The 22,500-nt window shown below is 36.2% G+C and overlaps 1 protein-coding gene across 3 annotated transcripts in view; it reads right to left on the bottom strand.

The window, feature by feature from the left end:
- LOC115224821 (glutamate receptor ionotropic, NMDA 2B-like) overlaps window positions 1-22,500 on the bottom strand; it is a 743,429-nt gene that overhangs the window by 58,511 nt on the left and 662,418 nt on the right. For all 3 annotated transcript variants that reach the window (XM_036513846.1, XM_029795750.2, XM_036513847.1), the window contains one exon: window positions 420-545. In XM_036513846.1, coding sequence (XP_036369739.1) covers window positions 420-545 — 126 coding nt within the window. The remainder of the gene's footprint in view (window positions 1-419; window positions 546-22,500) is intronic.

The raw sequence follows: 22,500 nt of genomic DNA, 5'->3' as shown, positions 1-22,500 counted from the left end.
TCAGCTGGCAAAAATGAGTAGTACTTATATTTCAAAAAAGAGCCAGTCTTGTCACAATCTGTTTTACGCTGAATCTCCATGAGAACTACGTTAAGGGTACACGTGTCTGTGGATTGCTCAGCCACTTGCACGTTAATTTCACGATCAAGCTGTTCCGTTGATCGTATCACCTGGAATCCTCGTCGTCGTAATTGACGGAGTGCTCCTTAATATATATATATATATATATATATATATGTATGTGTGCGTGCGTATGTGTGTGTGTGTATAAACACCTATGTGTGTGTTTATGTGTATAAATATACACAAGCATTTCAATGTGTGATTTTGAATTACTCTCTATAAAAATAATGTGTTGTATAACCAGCCGTTAACTACATACGGGCATTTATCGATGATTCAAAATTTACCTCAGTTACCTCGGATAGGGGTTTTTCCTTGATGCAGTCCAAATGGACTAAGCCATTCGAAAATGAAAATGGACGCTCCTGTCGCATGAACGCTGAATACGAGGATCAAACACCAAGCTGGGTAGTCATAGGGCTCTGAAAGTAAAAAAAGTACAAAAAGCTTTAGTGTATTTCAAACATATATACCTATATACGCACGCTCACACGCACACACAGTCACACATTTTCCCCATACAAATCAGTAGATATGAGAGGTAAATATACATTTATTTAACGGCGTGACTTTATGAGTTTATATATATATCATGTATATAATGTCATCGAACATATTTTCTGGACTTCCAATTACGTGGACACTCTACAAGACGGTTCTTTGTAATTGTTTACTATGTAGACTGTTAACTGAGTCCTTAAGAAGAGCTTTACGTGATTGTTGCACAATTCTCTGATCTTATGCTACCCTTATACATACATACATACATACATACATACATACATACATAATACATACATACATACACACACATATATATATATATATATATATATATATATATATATAAATGTTTGGGAGGGTCATACTCCCAATGACATACGCACTGATTGAGCCCCACTTATCTTTTTGTTATATTGTCAGGAGGAAACATTTATTGCTATAAAGGGTTCCTGATAATCTTGACTTTTCCTATGATTTAAAATTTTCCAGCTGAATTTGTGTTTCATCACTGTTTTGTTTACACTGTCCCTGTTTATTTTCACTTTCATGCTTTTGTTTATATTGGTGCTATATATGAACTTGTGCGTGTCTGCGTGCGTACGTGCATATAATATGCACATGTGTGCGGTTGTTGTTTGAATTTATCTCTGTGCATGATGGCTGTCATTAGTTGAGTTATGTTACGCTCATTCCTGTGTTGATGTTGTGGACGTGGGTGAAGTTGTTATTCTACTCATTCTCTCAGTTTTGTATGTGTGATCAAAATCTACTGCATGTATGTACAATGCCGCTGTAACCTTTCATAGTGTCGGATCATTCGAATCCGTGGAACGAATTTTTGATTTCCATATTGCTGATCCACTGTACTCGATCTGTAGTCTATCCACATACTATATTGACGGTGCATGCGTTTATGGAGAGTATGACCATCCTAAAGTGAAGTAACAGTTTCAACTCAAGGTTTCAGATTAAACTATTACAAAATTATTTCAAAAAAGCTATAAGCGCGTGCCGGTGTTGTTTAGACGTGTGTTTAAGAGAAGCCTCGCAGAAAACATTTTCCTCTGTAAATATATATATATGCATCATACCAATGTACATACATACATCACACACACAAATACAGATACACACACGCATATATATTTACCTCTCTGTATAAACACGCATATGTGTTTATATAAATACATCTTTCTGTACGCGTGTGTATATGTATGTATATGCGTATGTTCTCAACGTACATCTAGTCTCAAGTAAACCATCTCTTACCGCCTTACGGCGCTTAAGCTGATGACTTCGAACTTTTCACGTGGCCCATAAGAAACATCTACTCATGTATCTTGACTTATCTTCTTATGCAAGTGATTTTGTGAAGCACAGACACTAAATATTCTCAATTCTAAGATCCTCAAGTAGTTTACTCATAAGTACAGAGCAAAATTGTCGGTGAAAGCATAGCTTATAGGGCTCGAAGACAATCACTACAGCCACAAGGTAGACAACCCTTAGTCAGTACTGCAAACAACCAGTCAAAACACGAAGGGTTCTTTACTGAGCCAAGAACTACTGCTGTCGCCCGAAATGAATGCGAAACAGTTGGTGCCTTGTAATCAGAGCCTCTAACAGCTTTGCAGAATCTTGGTTTCCTAATCTTCCCAACCATGTTGGTTTTGGGAGAAGTACTAACAAGTTGAAAGCCATCATAATCACTGTCCATTTCGCATTTAACTATATACTGCACACACTATGTAAATCTACTCGAAACCTATTCCAGAATCACAACAATGAACACATACAAACCAAGGGCTAAAACATTTTCGGCTGCCTTGAACTTGTCAACGTTATTTTCGTTACTCTTGAGCGATGCAGTCTAGACCCTAGATCCTACCTTTATCTAACGCTCTCTCTGTCTGTCTCTGCCTGTCTGTCTGTCTTTGTCTCTCTCTCTGTCTCTCTCTGTCTCTCTCTCTCGCTCACTCTCTCTTTTCTCTGTAAGGAGGCATGTCAGTACTTGGAAACACGCTAGTACGATTCATACTCTGTTAAGCCAATCTCTCTGGCCCTAACAACCATCATTTCATCTCAGCTCCAAAACCTTGTAGTTATTTAAAAACGGTTGAATTTAAGCTGTTGAAACTCTCCATCTCTTTCATAAATCCACATACTCTGTGCCACTAATTTCCTATTGACTTATTCGTGACTTTATTTTGTACCTTTGCTCATCTTTTTTTTTTCCCCCACACATTATAATTATACTATATATTTTACTTGTAACCAGTTTCCCTTTATTCTGCACCAGCTATTTTTGTAATAATGCGCAATGTATTATATAACAGTCTTCACATTGTAGAAGACATCTTAAATATTGTATTTGTGGTAAATGCAATAATTCAATCTTAGTTTCAGATTTTTTTTAATGTTTCTTTCCTATCTAGTTTTACTAATCCAGTTTGCTTCCAGTTCACAATGTAACCGCTACTTAACTTATTAAAACGAATTCATACGCAGCTAGTGTATGGATACCTATTATCTTATAGTTAACATCCACTTTAGTTTTATATATTATTATAATACGTGTAAATTATATATTTCTAACGCCTACTTTCATTTGTACTATGTATTTGTTTTTAGCTATTATTATATCTAAGCATAATTATATCTAAATAGTTGTTTTATCTTTTAAATGACAAGTTTGCCTCTTATCTAATACATTAGTTCTTTTAATTAACATCTTCGTTTTTTTTTGTTTTTGCTTTTTAAGGTTGTCTCGGTACACTTTTCTGAACTTAAACTTCAGTGTATCTTTGTTCTTATTTATTAGTCGTGTAATTTTGATTCGCTCTTTCATTTGTGGCACATGTTCCAGTTCTTTATGCTCTGAGTTCGAATCCTGCAGAGGTCACCTTTATATGTTCCAGAATCTATAAAACAAAAGACCAACCGACTAATTATATCAATCTAATCAACTTGTCTATTCTCTGAAGAATTTCTAGCATCCGGATCTTTGTTGTCCTGGTTTCGAATTCTCACCAAGATCAGCGTTGCTTTTTATCATTTCATGGTCGTTAAAATATAGAGTACCATCAAATAATGGGGGTTGATGTTATGGACTCCCTCCCACCAACACAACAACTGATAGCCTTGTTTCAAAATTTGAAAGGATTATTATTATCATTATGGGCTCGAAGTAATGAATCAAGTCCACTTCCTTTCGAAGTTGCTGGCTTTGTGTCCAATTCAAAATTCTTCTCAGTACATGAGTCGTTCCAGTTAACACGATTTTTTGCACTTCATGTAGGGATGGTAAGCCTGGTATGATTTTCAAATAGGTTTCAGTACCTTTTTTATCATTCCTAGAGATCCTACAATTACTGTTACTGTAGTCGCATTGAGATGCCACATGTTTTCAATTTCTATTAGCAAGTCTTTATATTTACTGATCTTGTAAAATTCTTTTGCCGCTATATTGTGATCGCAAGGAATACTCATGTCAATTAATAAACACACCTTTTTTGTCTGATCTTTTATAATAATATCCGGTTTATTAGCTTTTATAGTTTTGTCGGTATGTACGGGGAATTTCCGGAGCATCGACACATTTTCTCCCTCAGTCACAGCTTGAGGATGGTGTTTATACCATTATGTCAGCGGTTTTGATTTTATAATGCCGACATATTGTCCAGTGTAAATACTGTCATGTCTTGCTTTATATTCTACAGGTGCTAAGACTCTACACCCTGAGATTAGGTGGTCTATTGTTTCAATCTCATCCTTACAGAATCGGCATTTTGGGTCAGCTCCATTTTTTATCACATTGGTTTGGTAGTTCCTGGCTAGTAAGCTTTGGTCTTGAGCAGCTAATATGCAACCTCCACTCTCTGCTTTTAGCCCTGAGCTTCGTAACCATTAATGCGTGTGTTTCTGGTCGATATCAGCTTGTTTGCTACGGGCCACATACTTGCCATGCAGAGGTTTCTGTTCCCATCAGCTAGCTAATTATTCATGTGCTTTTGTCTTTGCAATTAATTTTCTTTTCTTTGCAGTAGCAGATGGCGCATTATTCTTCAACCTGATCAATCTGGTAGGTATCTAAGAGGACAGTAGCGAATTCTTCTTCTTCTTCTTCTTCTTCTTCTTCTTCTTCTTCTTCTTCTTCTTCTTCTTCTTCTTCTTTCTTCTTCTTTCTTCTTTTCTTCTCTTCTTCTTTCTTTCTTTCTGCTTCTTCTTCTTCTCTTCTTCTTCTTCATCTTCTTTCTCTCTTCTTTCTCTTCTTCGTTCTTCTCTTCTTCTTCTTCATAATCATCATCATCATCATCATCATCATCATCATCATCATCATCATCAATCATCATCATCATCATTAATATTGAGTGAGAGAGCAGTGCATGCACTCAAAGTGACACTGGGGTAAAATATACGAAGCCCAGTATACCCATCATGACTAGCCGCCAGATAAGGGTAGACTAGGCACATGCATCACAACCATATGTGCGGGATATGGTGATCTCATATCAAGATAAACAGCACATGACCTTGCAGGTCCTTGAATAAGGGTTGTTTAACGATGTTGAACGAAACACCTATGTTTCCAGAGATAAATTGTTCAAACCCCCAAAATCCCTCTCAACACACGGCTATGATGCTCTCCCACTACTTCTGCTCGTGATCAGAGATGCACACATCGTCAGCCACTAAGGGACATGCTCAATTGGTTAAGGTAAAACAACTGACAAGCAAATCTGTGGTATTGAGCAGAATATCTGCTGTAGCCCAAGACAAAACAATGTACATGATAACACTTCCAAACAGTTAAGATCAGAAGCCACGAGAGCCACTGCCTGGTACTGCATTGGGGCATTATTATTATCATTATCATCATCATCATCATCATCATCATTATTATTATTATTATTATTATTATTATTATTATTATTATTATTATTATTATTATTAAGGTGGTGAGGTAGCAGAGAACGTTAGCACGCCGGGCAAAATGCTTAGCGGTATTTCGTCTGTCTTTACGTTCTGAGGTCAAATCCCGACGAGGTCGACTTTGCTTTATATCCTTTCGGGGTCCATAAATTAAGTACAAGTTGAGTACTGGGGTCGACCTAATCGACTGGCCCCCTCCTCCAAAATTTCGGGCCTTCTTCCTAGTATAGAAAAGATTATTATTACTGTTACTAGTATTATTATTATTATTATTATTATATTATTATTATTATTATTATTATTATTATTATTATTATTATTATTATTTTGTTACTATCATCATGGATTTTAGAGGAATTACATTAAGACAAACGTGTTTGAGAAGGGGAGGCGCAACCTACAGTTTTATCATCTTCCTATATTATAAACAGCTGCATTAATGTTGAAATACTTAAAGCAATCTTCCTGCAGAAGCAGTATGATGAATAGCTTTAACATAGAGAAGGAAACTTCATCTGCGCAACAGGTGAAGTTTTAACTACTTCGTACACAGCGATAAAAGTTGAAATAAAAGGGAGAATACTGTGTATGTTAGAGTGAGGTCAGTTAATACTATGTAGCAATAATATGGATGGTTATGATAGCAATGACGAAGGTGTCGATGTTTTATCTGTCTGTCTGTTTGTATATCTATCTATCTATCTATCTATCTATCTATCTATCTATCTATCTCTCTATCTATCTATCTAACTATCTATTTTTCTTTCTTTCTTACATACATACATACACACACACACATACACACACGTATATATATCTATATATATATATAGATATATATATATAATATATATATATATTATGTGAAATAGAAAGATGAATAATCTTGTAGCAGATTAATCAAAAGTTTAACCGATACCTTGGTAGCAAAAATCACAGCAGAAGACAGCACGGTTGGAGGTACAACCATATGGTGTTGCAACCGTGCGTTGGTGCGGATAATTGAAATTAAAATATTATTGGTGAATTGAAGAAATGGAGCTGAACGAAGATTGAACAGAAATCGTTTTATTTCATTCTACACGTGTTTCGAAAGGCACAATTTACCAAAATCCGATTGAATAATGAGACCATATTTTGTCTTTCTCTTCAGGAAGAAATAGGAAATCCGTTGGAAAAAACAAAAACAGAACAGAGGCGGAGCAAAACAAATCGAACTAGTTCGTAAATTGTGCCTTTCGAAACACGTGTAGAATGAAATAAAACGATTTCTGTTCAATCTTCGTTCAGCTCTATATAATATATATATAATATTATATAATATATATAATATATAATATATATATATATAACAATATAATAATATATATATGTACACAATATAAATAATATATATATATATATATATATATGTGTTGTGTGTGTGTGTGTGTAGTAAATCCCCACAAGAAGGACAAACACAAAAAACAACGCGAGGACGTGGTAGATGTAAAGTATTAGCAGACGCTCAGGGAAGGAAAGAAAGATGGTTTTAACGTTTCGAGCAGACGCTCCTCTTCGGAAACAGAGGAAAGTCCAGTAGAAGGGAAGACGGGGGAAGAAAATCACCAACGATTTCACATGTGGTTACATTTTGATATATATATATACATGCATACATACATACATACATACATATATACATACATATATATATATATAGTATATATATATATATATATATATATATATATATATTTCTATATGTGTTTCTTTTCGTTGTCCGAAAAAAAGTTCGTTTCTATGTTTTGTTTTTCTGCTTTCGTTTCTCATTGTGTTCAATGTTTTTTGATGTCCTGTACCCATATATGCATGTATATATACATATATATGTAGGTATGTGGATATATGTATATATATATATGCATATATTTATATATTATCTATATTATATATATATATATGGGTACAGGACGCTACCGACCGTCTTAAAAACATGAAATACGAAAACAAACGAGTTAAATATGCAAGCAACGAGAGGAAAATTGACAACAGGAAAAGTAAACACAGAAAATGACCCTTAATCAGTTGTCTATCTACCCCTCATTTCGAGCATTCAACTACCATTCTAGAGTTCAAAGACAGTTGCTCCCATAAATTACTAAATCTTTCTTATGACATAACGATTCGGTCAGCATCCATTTCCAAGTAAGTTTTATATATATATATATATATATATATATATATATATAATATATATATATATATATATATATACACATATATGGGACCCTGGAAGGTCTTATACCCAGGCAATCTAGACACCCCACACATTCATTTAACACTAAGTCAAAAACGAAAGCTAATATCAAGAGGCTTCGCCACCCCCATACCTTCTCCAAAAATATGGATACCACTCCTTTATCTAAAACCTTAGATAGCACTGCTCCCAGACCCCCTTAAAAAAGCGGCAGACGCTATATTCTCTGGTACGCCCCTCCATTCTAACTTAACGTCAAGAACTTAGCTAAATTTTTCTTTAAAATACTAGACTCTAACTTCCCTCGGCAACATAAATATCATTCTATCTTTAATCGATCCACCCAGAAACTATCTTATTCTACCTCATCCAACATCGAATCTGTTGTAGCAGCCTCTAATAAGCAAAAGCTTTCTCTTTACTATCAAAACTCACATAACTACAACTCTAATCATACGAACACTCAACACACACACACGGCTCCAGCACAGAGACCCTTACATTAGACCACAACCACAATCCAACCAATCCTACTAACACTACCCGGAACACCAACACAATCTCTACCACCCTTACAAATAGTACAATTAATAACAACAATATTATTAATAGCAATGATGGTGATAATAACGTTAATAATACGAATAATATAGAATCTTCTACCCGCTTCTCTAACTTCTCCTCCGACGATATTACCTCCTGCATTCCTGAACACTGTCCCCAAAATTCACCTAATTGTAATTGCCGTCCTGGAACCATCTGACCGTTACAACCCCATTGCAGAAGATATAATGTAGTTTGCAAATGCACTGTCCTTAATCTATTACACAATTCTACAGCCTTATACATAAGATAAACCAAAAATTTTAAGCAACGATATGCCGCTTACCTCCATTCTTTTAGAAACGATAACCAGTAATTCTACAACACTCGCCAACCACATAAATCATCTCAAAAATGCAAATATACCCTATACTCTATCATGGTCCATACTGGACTCAAGGCTTCCCTACGGAGGTCAACGCTCAACCTGCAAACCTTGCTCGAAGGAGGCAATTCACATATTAAAGTACAACTCTCCAGCATTGTTAAATAAACATAATGAGGCACTAAGCACATGCAACCACCGCTTTTTCACACATTCAAATTCTACCATAAATCTAAATGCCTAAACGACCATACAGTATATTTCCACGATACCACTTAGGTAATCCCAGTAACCTTATATATATATATATATATATATAACGGGAAGCTTTATGAAAATAGACAAAAGACGAAGGCAGGTGGAAAACAAACGAACAATTGTATTAGTATGGCGCTCAGGAAATATAAATAAAACAAGTCTTTAACGTTTCGAGCCTACGCTCTTCAACAGAAAGATACACAGAGAGAAAAAAAACACAGAAAGAAGGAGAGAAAAAAATGCGTGCAGTAGCTAACGAATCAAGATATATATTCTGCATTTTAACGCTTAATCCCTATCTAATTCCTCACTCATACTCGAATATCACAACCATCTAATTATATTCGTGTATATACGCGTGCGTGCATATGTGCGTGTATATGTATGTGCTTGTGTATGCGTGTATGTATGTGTGTATGTGTGAATGTATGCATGTATGCAAGGTATTCATACCTACGTGTACATGGGCGATAACACATACAGATACACGTATATATGGGTGTGCATGTGTACATGTGCATACAAGTATAAGTTGTATATGTAGATATTGATATGTATAAACATCTGTAAAATATATATATACATGTCTAATATATACATATGTATACATCTTCACATATATATTTTCTTCTACTACTAAGCAGTGACCTGTCCAAACACTTAATCTATATTCCTAAATGTTTCATTCCATACTACTACCCCTCTCTCTGTCCCATCACTTAGACTCTATCACTACATAACTGACACTCCTTTACGTTTTACATTTTTATACCTCTCTCTATCACCCCAATTCCTTCTATCTTTTTACACTCTCATACCTTTCTCTCTCTATCACGCTCTTCTCCCCATTTCTACTTTCAAATTATTTTGACTGACCAATAACTGGTACACTTTCCCTTATTATCTCTCTCCTTGTTTTTCTATTTTCTTTTTTCTTTATTCCTATCTTCCTCTTTTTTCTTCTTTTTTCTTCTTTCCTTTTTTCTCTTTTCTTCTCTTTTCGATATTCCTATCTTCCTGTTTTCGATTTGACCTTACAAATACATTCCCTACTTTTAGGTCACTTTAAATAAAACCCTTTACTCACAAGGTATTGGAATCTTATATGTATACAATTCTGCCTAAATAATGGATCTACATATGCAATATCCCTGCATATCTCACGTCTATTTCATTCCTCCACTTCACTCTCTATTTCGTATCTTATCTAAATTAACTATTGCTGAACCATTTTCTCACACCATCTCCGATGAAGGGGTAGAATAAATATCCTGGAAACAGCTGTAAAATCTTCTATTAATAACTGTTCTAAAATCTTCACAGCCTTGGTTTTTTTATCGCATTCTGAAAAGATATATATATATATCATATTTGCGCATAGACAATTGCACATATATATTATACTGATATGCGCAAGCATTATCTGTCTCCATATATTTGTGCACATAGACACACACACGCGCACACACATATACACGTGCTCTTGCGCATCCGCGCATATACGCGCATACATACGTGTATACAATCACACAAACATAAACCATTGAATTATGTTTATATGTATGTGAATGTGTGCGTGTGTATATATATGTGTGTGTGTATATATATATGCATATATATATATATATATATATATACATATATGTATATATATACATGTATGTATATATATATATATGTGTGTGTGTGTGCATATGAATATTCATATATATATATATATATATATGTATATACATACGCACATGCACACACATATTTATATATACCGACATACACAAATACATACGCGTTAATATATTTATTATATCAAACGTTGACAGTTTACTCCAAGTTTCGCCCGTGGCTGTTCATGACAATAAATTCTAATTGAGTCACTCTATTTTTATTTAGGATCTACAATGACATTTAAAGCACTACCCACATGCATCTTCTGTCCACGTAGAGAATTAGCCAAGGGTGAAACATAGAGTAGGTTGTCAGGCATCTGATACAATAATTATATCTCTCCACTGGATCCATTATATTGAGTTCTATGTCAGTTAATGATTGTACTGTGCAAAATATTTTATATAAAATTTGCAAATCTTACATTGGCGATACTTTTATATCCGTCTATCTATCTATCTATCTATCTATCTATCTATCTATCTATCTATCTATCTATCTATCTATCTATCTATCTATCTATCTATCTATCTATCTATCTATATATCTATCTATCTATCTATCTGTCTGCCTCTTTTTGTCTCTCTGCCTGTCTCTGTCTGTCTGTCTGCTATCTGTCTGTCTCTCTCTCTATATATATACATATATATATATATATTTATATTTATAAATCTATATACGCAATAATAGATACATACATACACACTTGTACTCATAATTATATGCACTACACCAGTTCACACTCACATACACACACGCATACACGCACACACATACATACATACATGCATACATACATATATATATATATATATATATATATATATATATATAGATAGATAGATAGATATAGATATATGCATATATGCTTACATAAACGCGTACTAGCAAAGCTAAACACGTACACAGTCGTTTCATTTATGTGTATAAAAGTATATCATCACATACATTTGCACACATAATTACACTCTTGCTTACACACATACACACATATACATATACACACACATACACATACACACATGCACATATAGGCACGCACACGCACATTCACACACATATACACAAACGCACATGCACACAAATATACACAAGCACACGCACATACACACACATATTCACCCGCACATACGCATACAAACGCAGATATACACACACAAGCTCACATGCGCATACACATACCCACGCACTTGCCTTTGCCGATATGCCTAAACACGTATAAGCTACATTTAACTATTTACACGCAACCAGACGTGTATACGCTAAAGTAAAAAGCATAGAAAAACGTCAAATAACACATAAAAATTTACATATAAAAATATTTTTAAAAATCTGAAACAATTTATTGAAAACTATAAATAATATAAAAAAATATAGACTTCATGAGAAGCAGGTGAAAAGAAAAAATCATTAGAAGCAAAAAACCGGAAGAAAAAATATGATGAAGAAATGTGGGGGAAATAAACTGGTGTAGTAAAAGGGAAAGGGAGAGGCAGTCGAGAGTAAGAAGAGAATGAGTATGTGGGAGAGAGGGGAGTTGAGTGTATTTCTTAATCTTGAGGGCACTGATAGTGAGCAACTGTGTGACGTGGGAAAGATACAGTGGGTGGAGAGAGAGAGAGAGAGAGAGAGAGAGAGAGAGAAGTGTTAATGTAGAGGAATTGAGAGGAGTTAGAGGGAGAGGTGAAGCGTAGTTAGAAGCAGAGGTAAGAGGAGTGTGAGAAGGCTGTGAGGTGGACGAGGTTGATTAGTCTATGTGTGTGTGTGTGTGTGTGGATGCATTGAGTATTTCAGAAGTTTCGAAAAATATTTGGTTGTATCATTGGGGAAGGTATTATAATTGTGATATGTTAGAAAGTATAAGATTGGACAGGTTAGGGGGAAGGAGGACAAGAAATGACAGAGGTTAAAGAAAAGCAGAAAACGAAAAAAAAACTGAAGCTGAAAAATAGCAGAAAAATGCTAATAAGATGGGAGGAAATTAAAGCAGGATAGCGACATCCATGGTACATGATGAGAGATCAGAAACGTGATTAAGGAACGTTATGTATGATAACATATATGAAATAAAAATAATTTGTATTACTTCAATATTACAAGCATGTAAATACATGCTTCCATACATACATATTTATATATATATGTATATATATATATATATATATATATATATATATATATATATATATATATATATATATATATATATATATATATATATACATATGTATATATATATATATATATATATACATATATATGTATATATATATATATGTATATATACATATATATATATATATTATATATATATATATATACATATATACATATATGTATATATGCATATACATCTAAACATTCATTATCTATCTATATACTTATGCGCATACATACATACACACACACGCACACATATATATATATGCATATATATGTATGTATAAATACTTTCTTTGACTTTCTATTACTTGTTTCAGTCATTTGACTGCGGCCATGCTGGAGTAACACCTTTTAGTCGAGCAAATCGACCCCAGGACTTGTTTTTTGTAAGCCTAGTACTTATTCTATCAGTTTCTTTTTGCCGAAACGCTAAGTTACGGGGACGTAAACACACCACCATTGATTGTAAAGTGATGTTGTGGGACAAACACACAAACGCAAACACACAGGCACACACATGCATATATATACGACGGGCTTCTTTTAGTTTCCGTCTACCGAACACACTCACAAGGCTTTGATCGACCTGACGCTATAGTAGAATACATTTGCCCAAGGTACCACGCAGTGGGACTGAACCCGGAAGCATGTGGTTAGTGAGCAAGCTACTAGCCCCGCCTGCGCACATATACTTATTATTATTATTATTATTATTATTATTATTATTATTATTATTATGTGAGAGAGCAGTACATGCCATCAAAATGACTCTGGGGTAAAATATACGAAGCCCAGTATACCCATCATGACTACACGTCTGATATGGGTACACTAGGCACATGCATCACAACCATATGTGCGTGACATGGTGATCTCATATCAAAATAAACATAAACAGCACATGACCTTGCAGGTGGGGATCACTTAGAATTTTCTTCTGGTCGAGTAACCCATCCCGCTCAAAAGGTCTCTGAATAAGGATTGTTTAATGATGTTGAACGAAACACCCATGTTTCCAGAGGTGAATTATTAAAACCCCAAAGAATCCCTCTCAACACATGGCTATGATGCTCCCCCAATACTTCTGCTCGTGATCAGAGATGCACATATCGCCAGCCTCTCTCAACTGGTTAAGGTCAAACAATTGGGTAGCCGTTTGAATTACAGGTACAGCTCTTTTTTGCTAGCTGAGTGAACTGGACCGACGCGACGGGAAAAATGTGTCTTGGTCAGGGACACAACGTACCTCTGGGAATGGAACACACGCCCTTTCTACCGTGAACCGAATATTCTAACCACTGAGCCACGTTCTGTTGCACTTTATGAGTCAAATATTTACAAAAAGTAGGCGCATATTCTTTTACTTGTTCCAGTCATCTGATTGCAGCCATGCTTGAGCACCACCTTAAAGGTTGGTGTTAGTCGAAGAAATCAACTCCAAGACTTATTCTTTGTAAGCCTAGTACTTATTCTATCGGTTTCTCTTGCCGAAACGCTAAATTACGGCGACATAAACACACAGGCATCAGTTGTCAAGCGATGGTAGAGGTACAAACACACATACACACATACATACACACGCACACACGCATGCACACACGCACACACACACACACACATATATATACACACACATACACACACACATTCATCAATATATAGAAGCTGCCACGCAGTGGGACTGAACCCTGAAATATGTGGTTGGGAAGCAAGCTTCTTACCACACAGCTATCTATCTATCTATCTATCTATCTATCTATCTATCTATCTATCTATCTATCTATCTATCTATCTGTCTGTCTGTCTGTCTGTCTGTCTGTCTGTCTGTCTGTCTGGCTGTCTGCCTGCCTGCCTGCCTGTCTGTCTGTCTTGTGTATATAAAGTGAAAACTAAAAAGGACAACGTAGGAGAGACAAGATTTAAAAATAGAAGACTAACGCTTTAATCGAAAGAAAAGGTCTCAAAGTTTTGCTCGTCATTCTTTCATCCGAAGAAAGAAGAGTTGACAGTAAGGGAACACGTCAAGAAAGACTAAGAAACGAAGTGGGAATGCTGTTCTATTAGGATATTCTTTTCTTCTTTTATTTGTTTTAGTCATTTGACTGCAGCATGCCGGAGCACAGCTTTTAGTCGAGAAAATCGATCTAGGACTTATTCGTTGTAAGCCTAGTAGTTATTCTATCGACCTCTCTCGCCGAACCACTAAGTTACGGGGACGTAAATACACCAGTGTCGGTTGTCAAGCGATGTTGGGCGGACAAATGCAGACAAACAAACATACACACACACACACACATATATATATACGAAGGGCTTCTTTCAGTTTCCGCCTGCCAAATCTACTCAGAAGGCTGGGGTCGACTCGAGGCTATAGTAGAAGACACTTGCCCAAGGTGCCACGCAGTGGGACTGAACCCGGAACTATGCTTTTGGTACGCAGGCTTCTTCCCACACAGCCACTCCTGTATGTATTTGTGAATGTGTGGGCATTCACTCACACCACAAAAAGTAAATATAACAATATTTTAAAAGTTTTAATGATTTTATATTGATGCGGGTATAGCAGATGAAGACTTAAGTATCATTGATTTCTTTTATGCTATCCAAATACATAAACCATTGTATTACTTCAAAAAGTATATTTTTAATGTTGTTAATATAACAAGCAATCTAGGGACGTTACGCACTCATACACAGGCACAAGCACAAACATAAACACATGCAGGTACATACACATACCTGTAAATACATACTTTCGTTGATGAAAGATGCTTGTCCGAAATGCTAGCCTTTTAATGTTGTTAATATAACACGCCATCTAGTGACGTTACGCACTCACACACACACGCAGGTACATACAAATACCTGTAAATATATCCACTCGTTGATGAAAGATGTTTGCGCGAAACGTCGGCTTTTTAATGTTGTTAATATAACACGCCATCTAGTGACGTTACGCACTCATACACACACACAATCACACATATACACGCACGCAGGTACATTCATATACCTGTAAATACATACTCTCGTTGATGAAAGTTGGTTGTCCGAAACATAAGCTTTTTAATGGTGTTAATATAACACGCAAACCATATACACACAAGCACACACATAACACGCATCCATATACACACAAGCACACACATACACACACGCAGGTACATATACACAATGGTGGACTGGCCAGCTTGCCAACTTGCTCGATGGCAAGTGGGCCACTGCGGCATTGGAATCCATATATGGGGCCCATGTTAGTATGTAAGGGCCCCATTCCCTCAAGTTTGAGAATTTTTTATTCACTCCCGGAAGACTGCATTATTTCAGCATGTCCATATTTATAGACAGTCGAAAAGAATACTTTTAACAAAAAAAAATTAAATTAAATGATAGCATTGTTGGTACGGGTGGGCCCCATTGTGGTTGCCGATGGCCCCCCTTGTAGTTGCGGGGGCTCCCTAAGTTTCCTGGCAACCAATATTTTTAGACCAAGTCCGCCACTGCATACACATACTTATAAATACATACTCGTGTTGATGAAAGATTATTATCCGAAACGTAAGCTTACTTCATAGAACTCTTGTATTGACTCGTATGTATTAATGTCTTCAAACGCAATCACCAGTATATACACACACTGCCTATTTCACCGTTTCATCATATTAGTAAATTCGATATTTCTGATAGTGACCTATATATATATATATATATCACATACTATTCTCTTCTGAAAACAATCTCGCGTAGAATCTTATATAATTATACGGAGAATCAAATCATGTTATAAAAACTACATATCACCCAAAATTGTTTAAAACCTTGCAATGTCTATAAAGAGATTCTAGTGATTCGGAGAAGCAGCATTTACTTATATCGCTTTCTACGTGCTTCGCTGCACGTTTCTTACTTCTTGTTCCGGTATTTCACGTTGTCTTGCTGTTTGAAATTTCCTGTCTTTGTCACACCTGTTAAGAAAGTCCATAACAACAACGCTTGGTGGATGTGTTTCTTTAATTACTTTGTAATGTTTATTTTAATATATTTCTTTCTTTTTACCTTTTCTAATGCTCTGGACAGTTTATATACCACATTCTTCCGTTGTTGATTTTTGTGTCCGGCTTGTCTGATTTTTCTCTCTCTCACTCTGTCTCTGTCTCTGTCTCTGTCTCTGTCTCTGTCTCTGTTCTTTTTCCTGTCTCTTAGCATCTCTCTCTCTCTTTCTCTCTACATCCTCATTCTCTCATCAGACTGTACGTGTTCGACATTTGAATTTGATAAACGGAATTGTAAAATGGATCTGGTTTATGTACTACTAGCTCTACTACTACTACTACTACTACTACTACTGCTGCTGCTGCTGCTTCTGCTGCTGCTACTACTACTACTACTACTACTACTACTATCTCTACCACTGTCATCACTATTACTAACATGACCTTCACTACTACTACTAATACTACTACTACTAACTACTACTACTACTACTACTGCTGCTGCTGCTTCTGCTGCTGCTGCTACTACTACTACTACTAGCACCACCACCACATTACTACTACTACTTCTACTACTACTACTACTGCTGCTGCTGCTACTACTACTACTACTACTAGCACCACCACCACCACACTACTACTACTCTACTACTACTACTACTACTACTACTACTACTACTACTACTACTACTACTACTACTACAACAACACAAGCAGACACTGATATTCAAAAAGTCATACAGGGAAGTTACATAGGTTTGGTTTTCATATTCAACATAATATTAATGACACAATATTAAGAGATTAAACCAGAAACATATTTTTCATTCCTTCTATCGACAAGCAATATTTAAACAGTAAACTATTCCGTTGCCTTAATTTTACATATAATTTACTTAATTTATAATTATCGTTATATTTCGGGATGATATTTTTTTCCTGTCTGGCAAATAAACACATGCACTGTACACTCGCTCATCACCCGATTATTATTGTTCTTATTTTATGTAATGTCCATTGTCTGGAAATCTTTCGCCACACATCTGTGATCTTTTCATCGACCTTTTTTGCATCCACCCGTATCCTCCTGCCCCGCCTAGTTCTATCTGTCCTTCAATGATGTGATTTATAATTAGTAATTATTTTATTGCTTGTAAAGTGGCGAGCAGGCAGAATCGTTAACGCGGGGGACAAAGAGTGCTTCACCATATTTTTTCCTGTTCTTTTTATGTTGTAAGTTCAGAAACCATCGAAGCCGAATTTGCTTTCCAACGTTTTGGGATCGATAAATTAAGCACCAGTTAAGTTCTCTGAGGTCAATGTAATGGACTTAACTCTCTCACCAGAATTACAGGCCTTGTAAACAAAAACGATGTATCAAATTTAGATTGATTTGTGATTCCATAATTGTAATTTCACAGTGCTTTGATTGTATATTTATGGCTTCATCAAGGGACAAAGAAGATTACTCATAGCTTTTCATTCTTTTCTACTCTAGGCACAAGGCCCTGAAAATTTGGGGAAGGGGGCCAGTCGATTAGACTGACCTCAGTACGGAACTGGTACTTAATTTATCGACTCCGAAAGCATGAAACGCAAAGTCGATCTCGGCAGAATTTAAACTCAGAACGTAAAGACAGACGAAATACCCCGAAGCATTTCGCCAGGCGAGCTAACCTTTCTGCTAGCTCGCAGCGTAAAAATATTCTTTTCTACTTCAAGCACAAAGCACGAAATTTTTGGAGAGGCGGAAGCCAGTCGATTAAATCGACCGCAGAACGCAACTGGTACTTATTTAATCGACCACGAAAGGATGAAAGGCAAAGTCTAACTCGGCGGAATTTGAACTCGGAACGGTGTACTAACCGTTTCTGCCAGCTCGCCGCCTTCTTATAGATTTTTATTAAGAAAACACAAACTCTTGATGGGAAGACAGAACGAAACCAAAATTCATGGATTATCTTCAGAGAAAGCTTGTCTGAATACTTGTAAGAGACGAGAGTAAAGAGCCAATTCGGCTACAAATGACTATGGGACTGCACCTAATTAGTATACCATTCGCAATATGCAACACTTATAGTTTTTTCAAGTTGCTTACTTATGTTCCTTTTGCAATATTGTTATATACGACAAATACACACGAGCGTATATATATATATGTGTGTGTGTGTGTGTGTGTGTATGCATGTATATATATATATATATATATATATATATATATTCATTTCATCTAGTTTCGGCTCACGAGCTGTGGCCATGCTGTGGCACCGCCATTTAAAAACGTAAAGACAGCTAAGTATTTCACTCGGTGCACTAACATTTCTGCCAGCTCGCCTTATTTTATTTTATTTATTTATTTTATCTAGTTTCAGCTCACGAGCTGTGGCCATGCTGGGGCACCGCCATTTAAACCGCCATGTTATAATATATATATATATATATATATATATATATATATATATATATATATATATATATATATATAAAACATGAAAATGAGAATGCGTGTATCCATCCATCCCTCCTGCTATCCATCCATCCATCCATCCATCTATATATCTATCTATCTATCTATCTATCTATCTGCAATTAAGCTGCAGGGTCTGTGTGTATGTTTGTACATAAGCACGTATATATGTATGTATGTATGTATGTATGTATGTATGTATGTATGTATGTATGTATGTATGTATGTATGTATGTATGAATGCATGCATATACATATATATACATGCAGAATACACACATTCTCGTAAATATACAAATATAGCTGAATATTCATACACCATTATTTTACTATTAGTAAGGCCTCAATGGAAATTTTCGGCACGAAATTTGCAAGTGTGTGTCATCTAATATATAACACATTTACCAAACATCCACGGTTTTTTAAACAGTAACATCTCCCACTACGCTCCCCAACAACATCCCTTCCCCCAAAATAGAACAACGGAGAGAATTGGGTAGGTGGGGTAGCAGACACGCACAGAAAAGGAATAAATAAATAACGAGAAAGGGAAAAATTTATGTAGGACACAGTCAGAATGGATTTATTATGACAGGTGTCTTATTAAAACCCATCACCGGCGGTGTATCAATAATGTCAAAAGAGTTGGCTTTTACTTCAATGAAAGAAATGGTGAGATAATTATTTAACACTACTTAGGCTCCGAGCCAAAGACACGAACAAAATAAAACTGGCTTATCTGGGAAATGTTACCAGGTGAATGGTAATGGATATTATTCTTAAGCAGTTGGAGCTCATGATATTTTCTTTATACCTGAGGAATTATTTGAAATCTTATATTAATATTGCAGCTTTTTCACCTCTACTTTCTTGATAATACTTCATTGTATTAAAAAACAATCGACGGATTTTCGTGTATTCAGGTCTTTTCCTGCTTCTGTTCAAATATCTACTGACTCCAATTGATTTGTAACATGTTGATATCAAGGTTCGCTATGTAAACGTGTTTATGTAGTCCAGTAGTTCTCAGTCAGTGTCTATTTGGTCCCTCAGGATCCGTATAAAATATTTTGGGTTTCATGCAACAAAATAGTAAATTGGGGATCCACAATAGTATTTTAAGGGCCCCTGAAATCTTTTGCTTTAGATATATGTATTGGTATGTATTAGAAAGAGCAGCTCAGTTTCTTTCTCTAATATTTTGCATAGTTCAGCCTACGTAAGTGAATGTGTGAAAAACAAAATATGAATTTTGAAAGATGTTTCTATAAACCTAATTTTTATACATCGAATGGCTAAGGGGGCCCACCAAGACAAAATAGTAATCAAAGGTTAAGAATCCCTGATATAGTCTATCTCTCTGTCATTACGTGTTGTTTTTCATTGGCTTATAAATTCAACAACGCGGGTTGATAAACCATAAGACGTGTGGCCAGAACCTCCTGGGAAATAACCATAGCGAGGTTCATTCCACAGTTGAATTGGAACAGTAAAAAAGTATGATAGGCATGAAGAGGACAAAGATTAAGTGGCCGAAAGCAAATGACGCAGCGAGTTATAAACAATTTGACAACGAGGTAGTAAGAATGACCACCAAATTCAAAGGCGACGACGAACAAAAGCTCGGAAGCCTGGCTAATACAATCTACCAGGAAGGAGAGAAAAGATTTGGACTGGAAACAACAGGGAAGGTAGAATCAACGGCAAAGAGCGAACCATCGAAGAGAGAAAGACGGGTCGCAAAGATTCGAGAAGAGAAGAAAAAACTCAGAACCAGATGGAGGGATGCAAAGGAAGAGGAAAGATAAGGGCTAAAGCAGCTATATGAAGAGATAAAAAAGAGGCATCGAGATCTACTAAGAAAACAAAGAAGGTGATTAGCCGCAGAGTATCATGGAAGGAACTTTGGGCTTGGGAACAAGCAAGAACATCCTTCCTGATCAAGTCTCCCTTCGGCGTTCTACCGTCACCGGCGAACTTAGTCCGGTGGAACATAAAAACGACCGACGAGTGTAGATGCGGAGAGAAAGCGACGGTTAGACATGTTCTGCCAAACTGAAGACTAGGACTAGAAAGGTAGAATTGGCGTCATAATCAAGTCCTCGGCGCCATAAGCGCAGCACTCAAGGAGAAGATCGAGAAGTATAATAGGAGAGAGTACCCAAAAGTGGAAAAGCGCAGGAAAGTATACTTCCAGAAGGTTGAAAAAGGATTTAAAACCAGGCCTACACATAAAATATACGAGATAGACGAAAGATGGAAGGGAGACTGGGAGGTGGCCACGGATTTGGAAAGACAAGTAATATTTCCATTAATAAAAACGACAAAAAGACCAGATTTAGTCCTATGGAACAGAGAACGGAGAATAGGAATTTTGTTAGAACTAACAGTGCCATGGGAAGAGAACATCGGCAATGTAGAGGAACGAAAGAAGAGGTACGAAAAACTAATCAAAGAGTACAGAGAACAGGGATGGAATGTCGAGTATTACTACCTAGCAGTGGGGGCTAGGGGTTTCATTGAAAGAAAAATGACAACACTATTCAAAAGTAGATTTGTTTTTTCTAGCTCGGAGCTGAGAAAACTAATAAGGAGAGTACAGGAAGCGGTCGGAAAAGTCAGCTTCTGTGTATGGCTGAAATGGGAAGACCGGGGATGGCTCTAGGGTCATAACATGCCGGCGGAAAATAACATCACTAGGTGAGACAAGCTGACACTGAATTAGCTTCGCTGACGGGTGATGGTCGTTTAGAGAATGCGTGGGCTAAGACTACGCGCCTTCATTGGTCAGTTAAAGTTGAGACAATGTCACGTGACAACTTGCTGGGGCTGCCTGCTGGAGCCTATCAGCAGATATTTAAAGGGAAAAAATTTGACAAGTAAGTCAGTCGCTCGCCGACACTCGTTGACGCTACATCGAAGAGACCAAGGAACAGAAGAAAGAAGAAGAAAGAAGACATGCACCACATCAAATCGGTAGAAGAGTAGAGGCCGAAACCGGATGTGTTTCCCATTGATGATGCCTTGAGCTAACTGGAGCTGTTGTGGTAGCAGACCACGAAACACGGTTGAAATTTCTTCTTTAATTACGAAATATTACATTTCATAATTATAATAACCTACATTTGAATTATTGTTATTTATTCCGATACAAAACGATTTTTCCTATCAGATAGTTTGTAGTTATAATCCCCTTAAAATCGGTGAACATTGAAGCAAAGAAGGTGAC

This window comes from Octopus sinensis, linkage group LG2 (assembly GCF_006345805.1).
Source record: "Octopus sinensis linkage group LG2, ASM634580v1, whole genome shotgun sequence".
NCBI classification, from domain to species: domain Eukaryota; kingdom Metazoa; phylum Mollusca; class Cephalopoda; order Octopoda; family Octopodidae; genus Octopus; species Octopus sinensis.
This window is presented reverse-complemented; position numbering and strand designations above follow the sequence as displayed.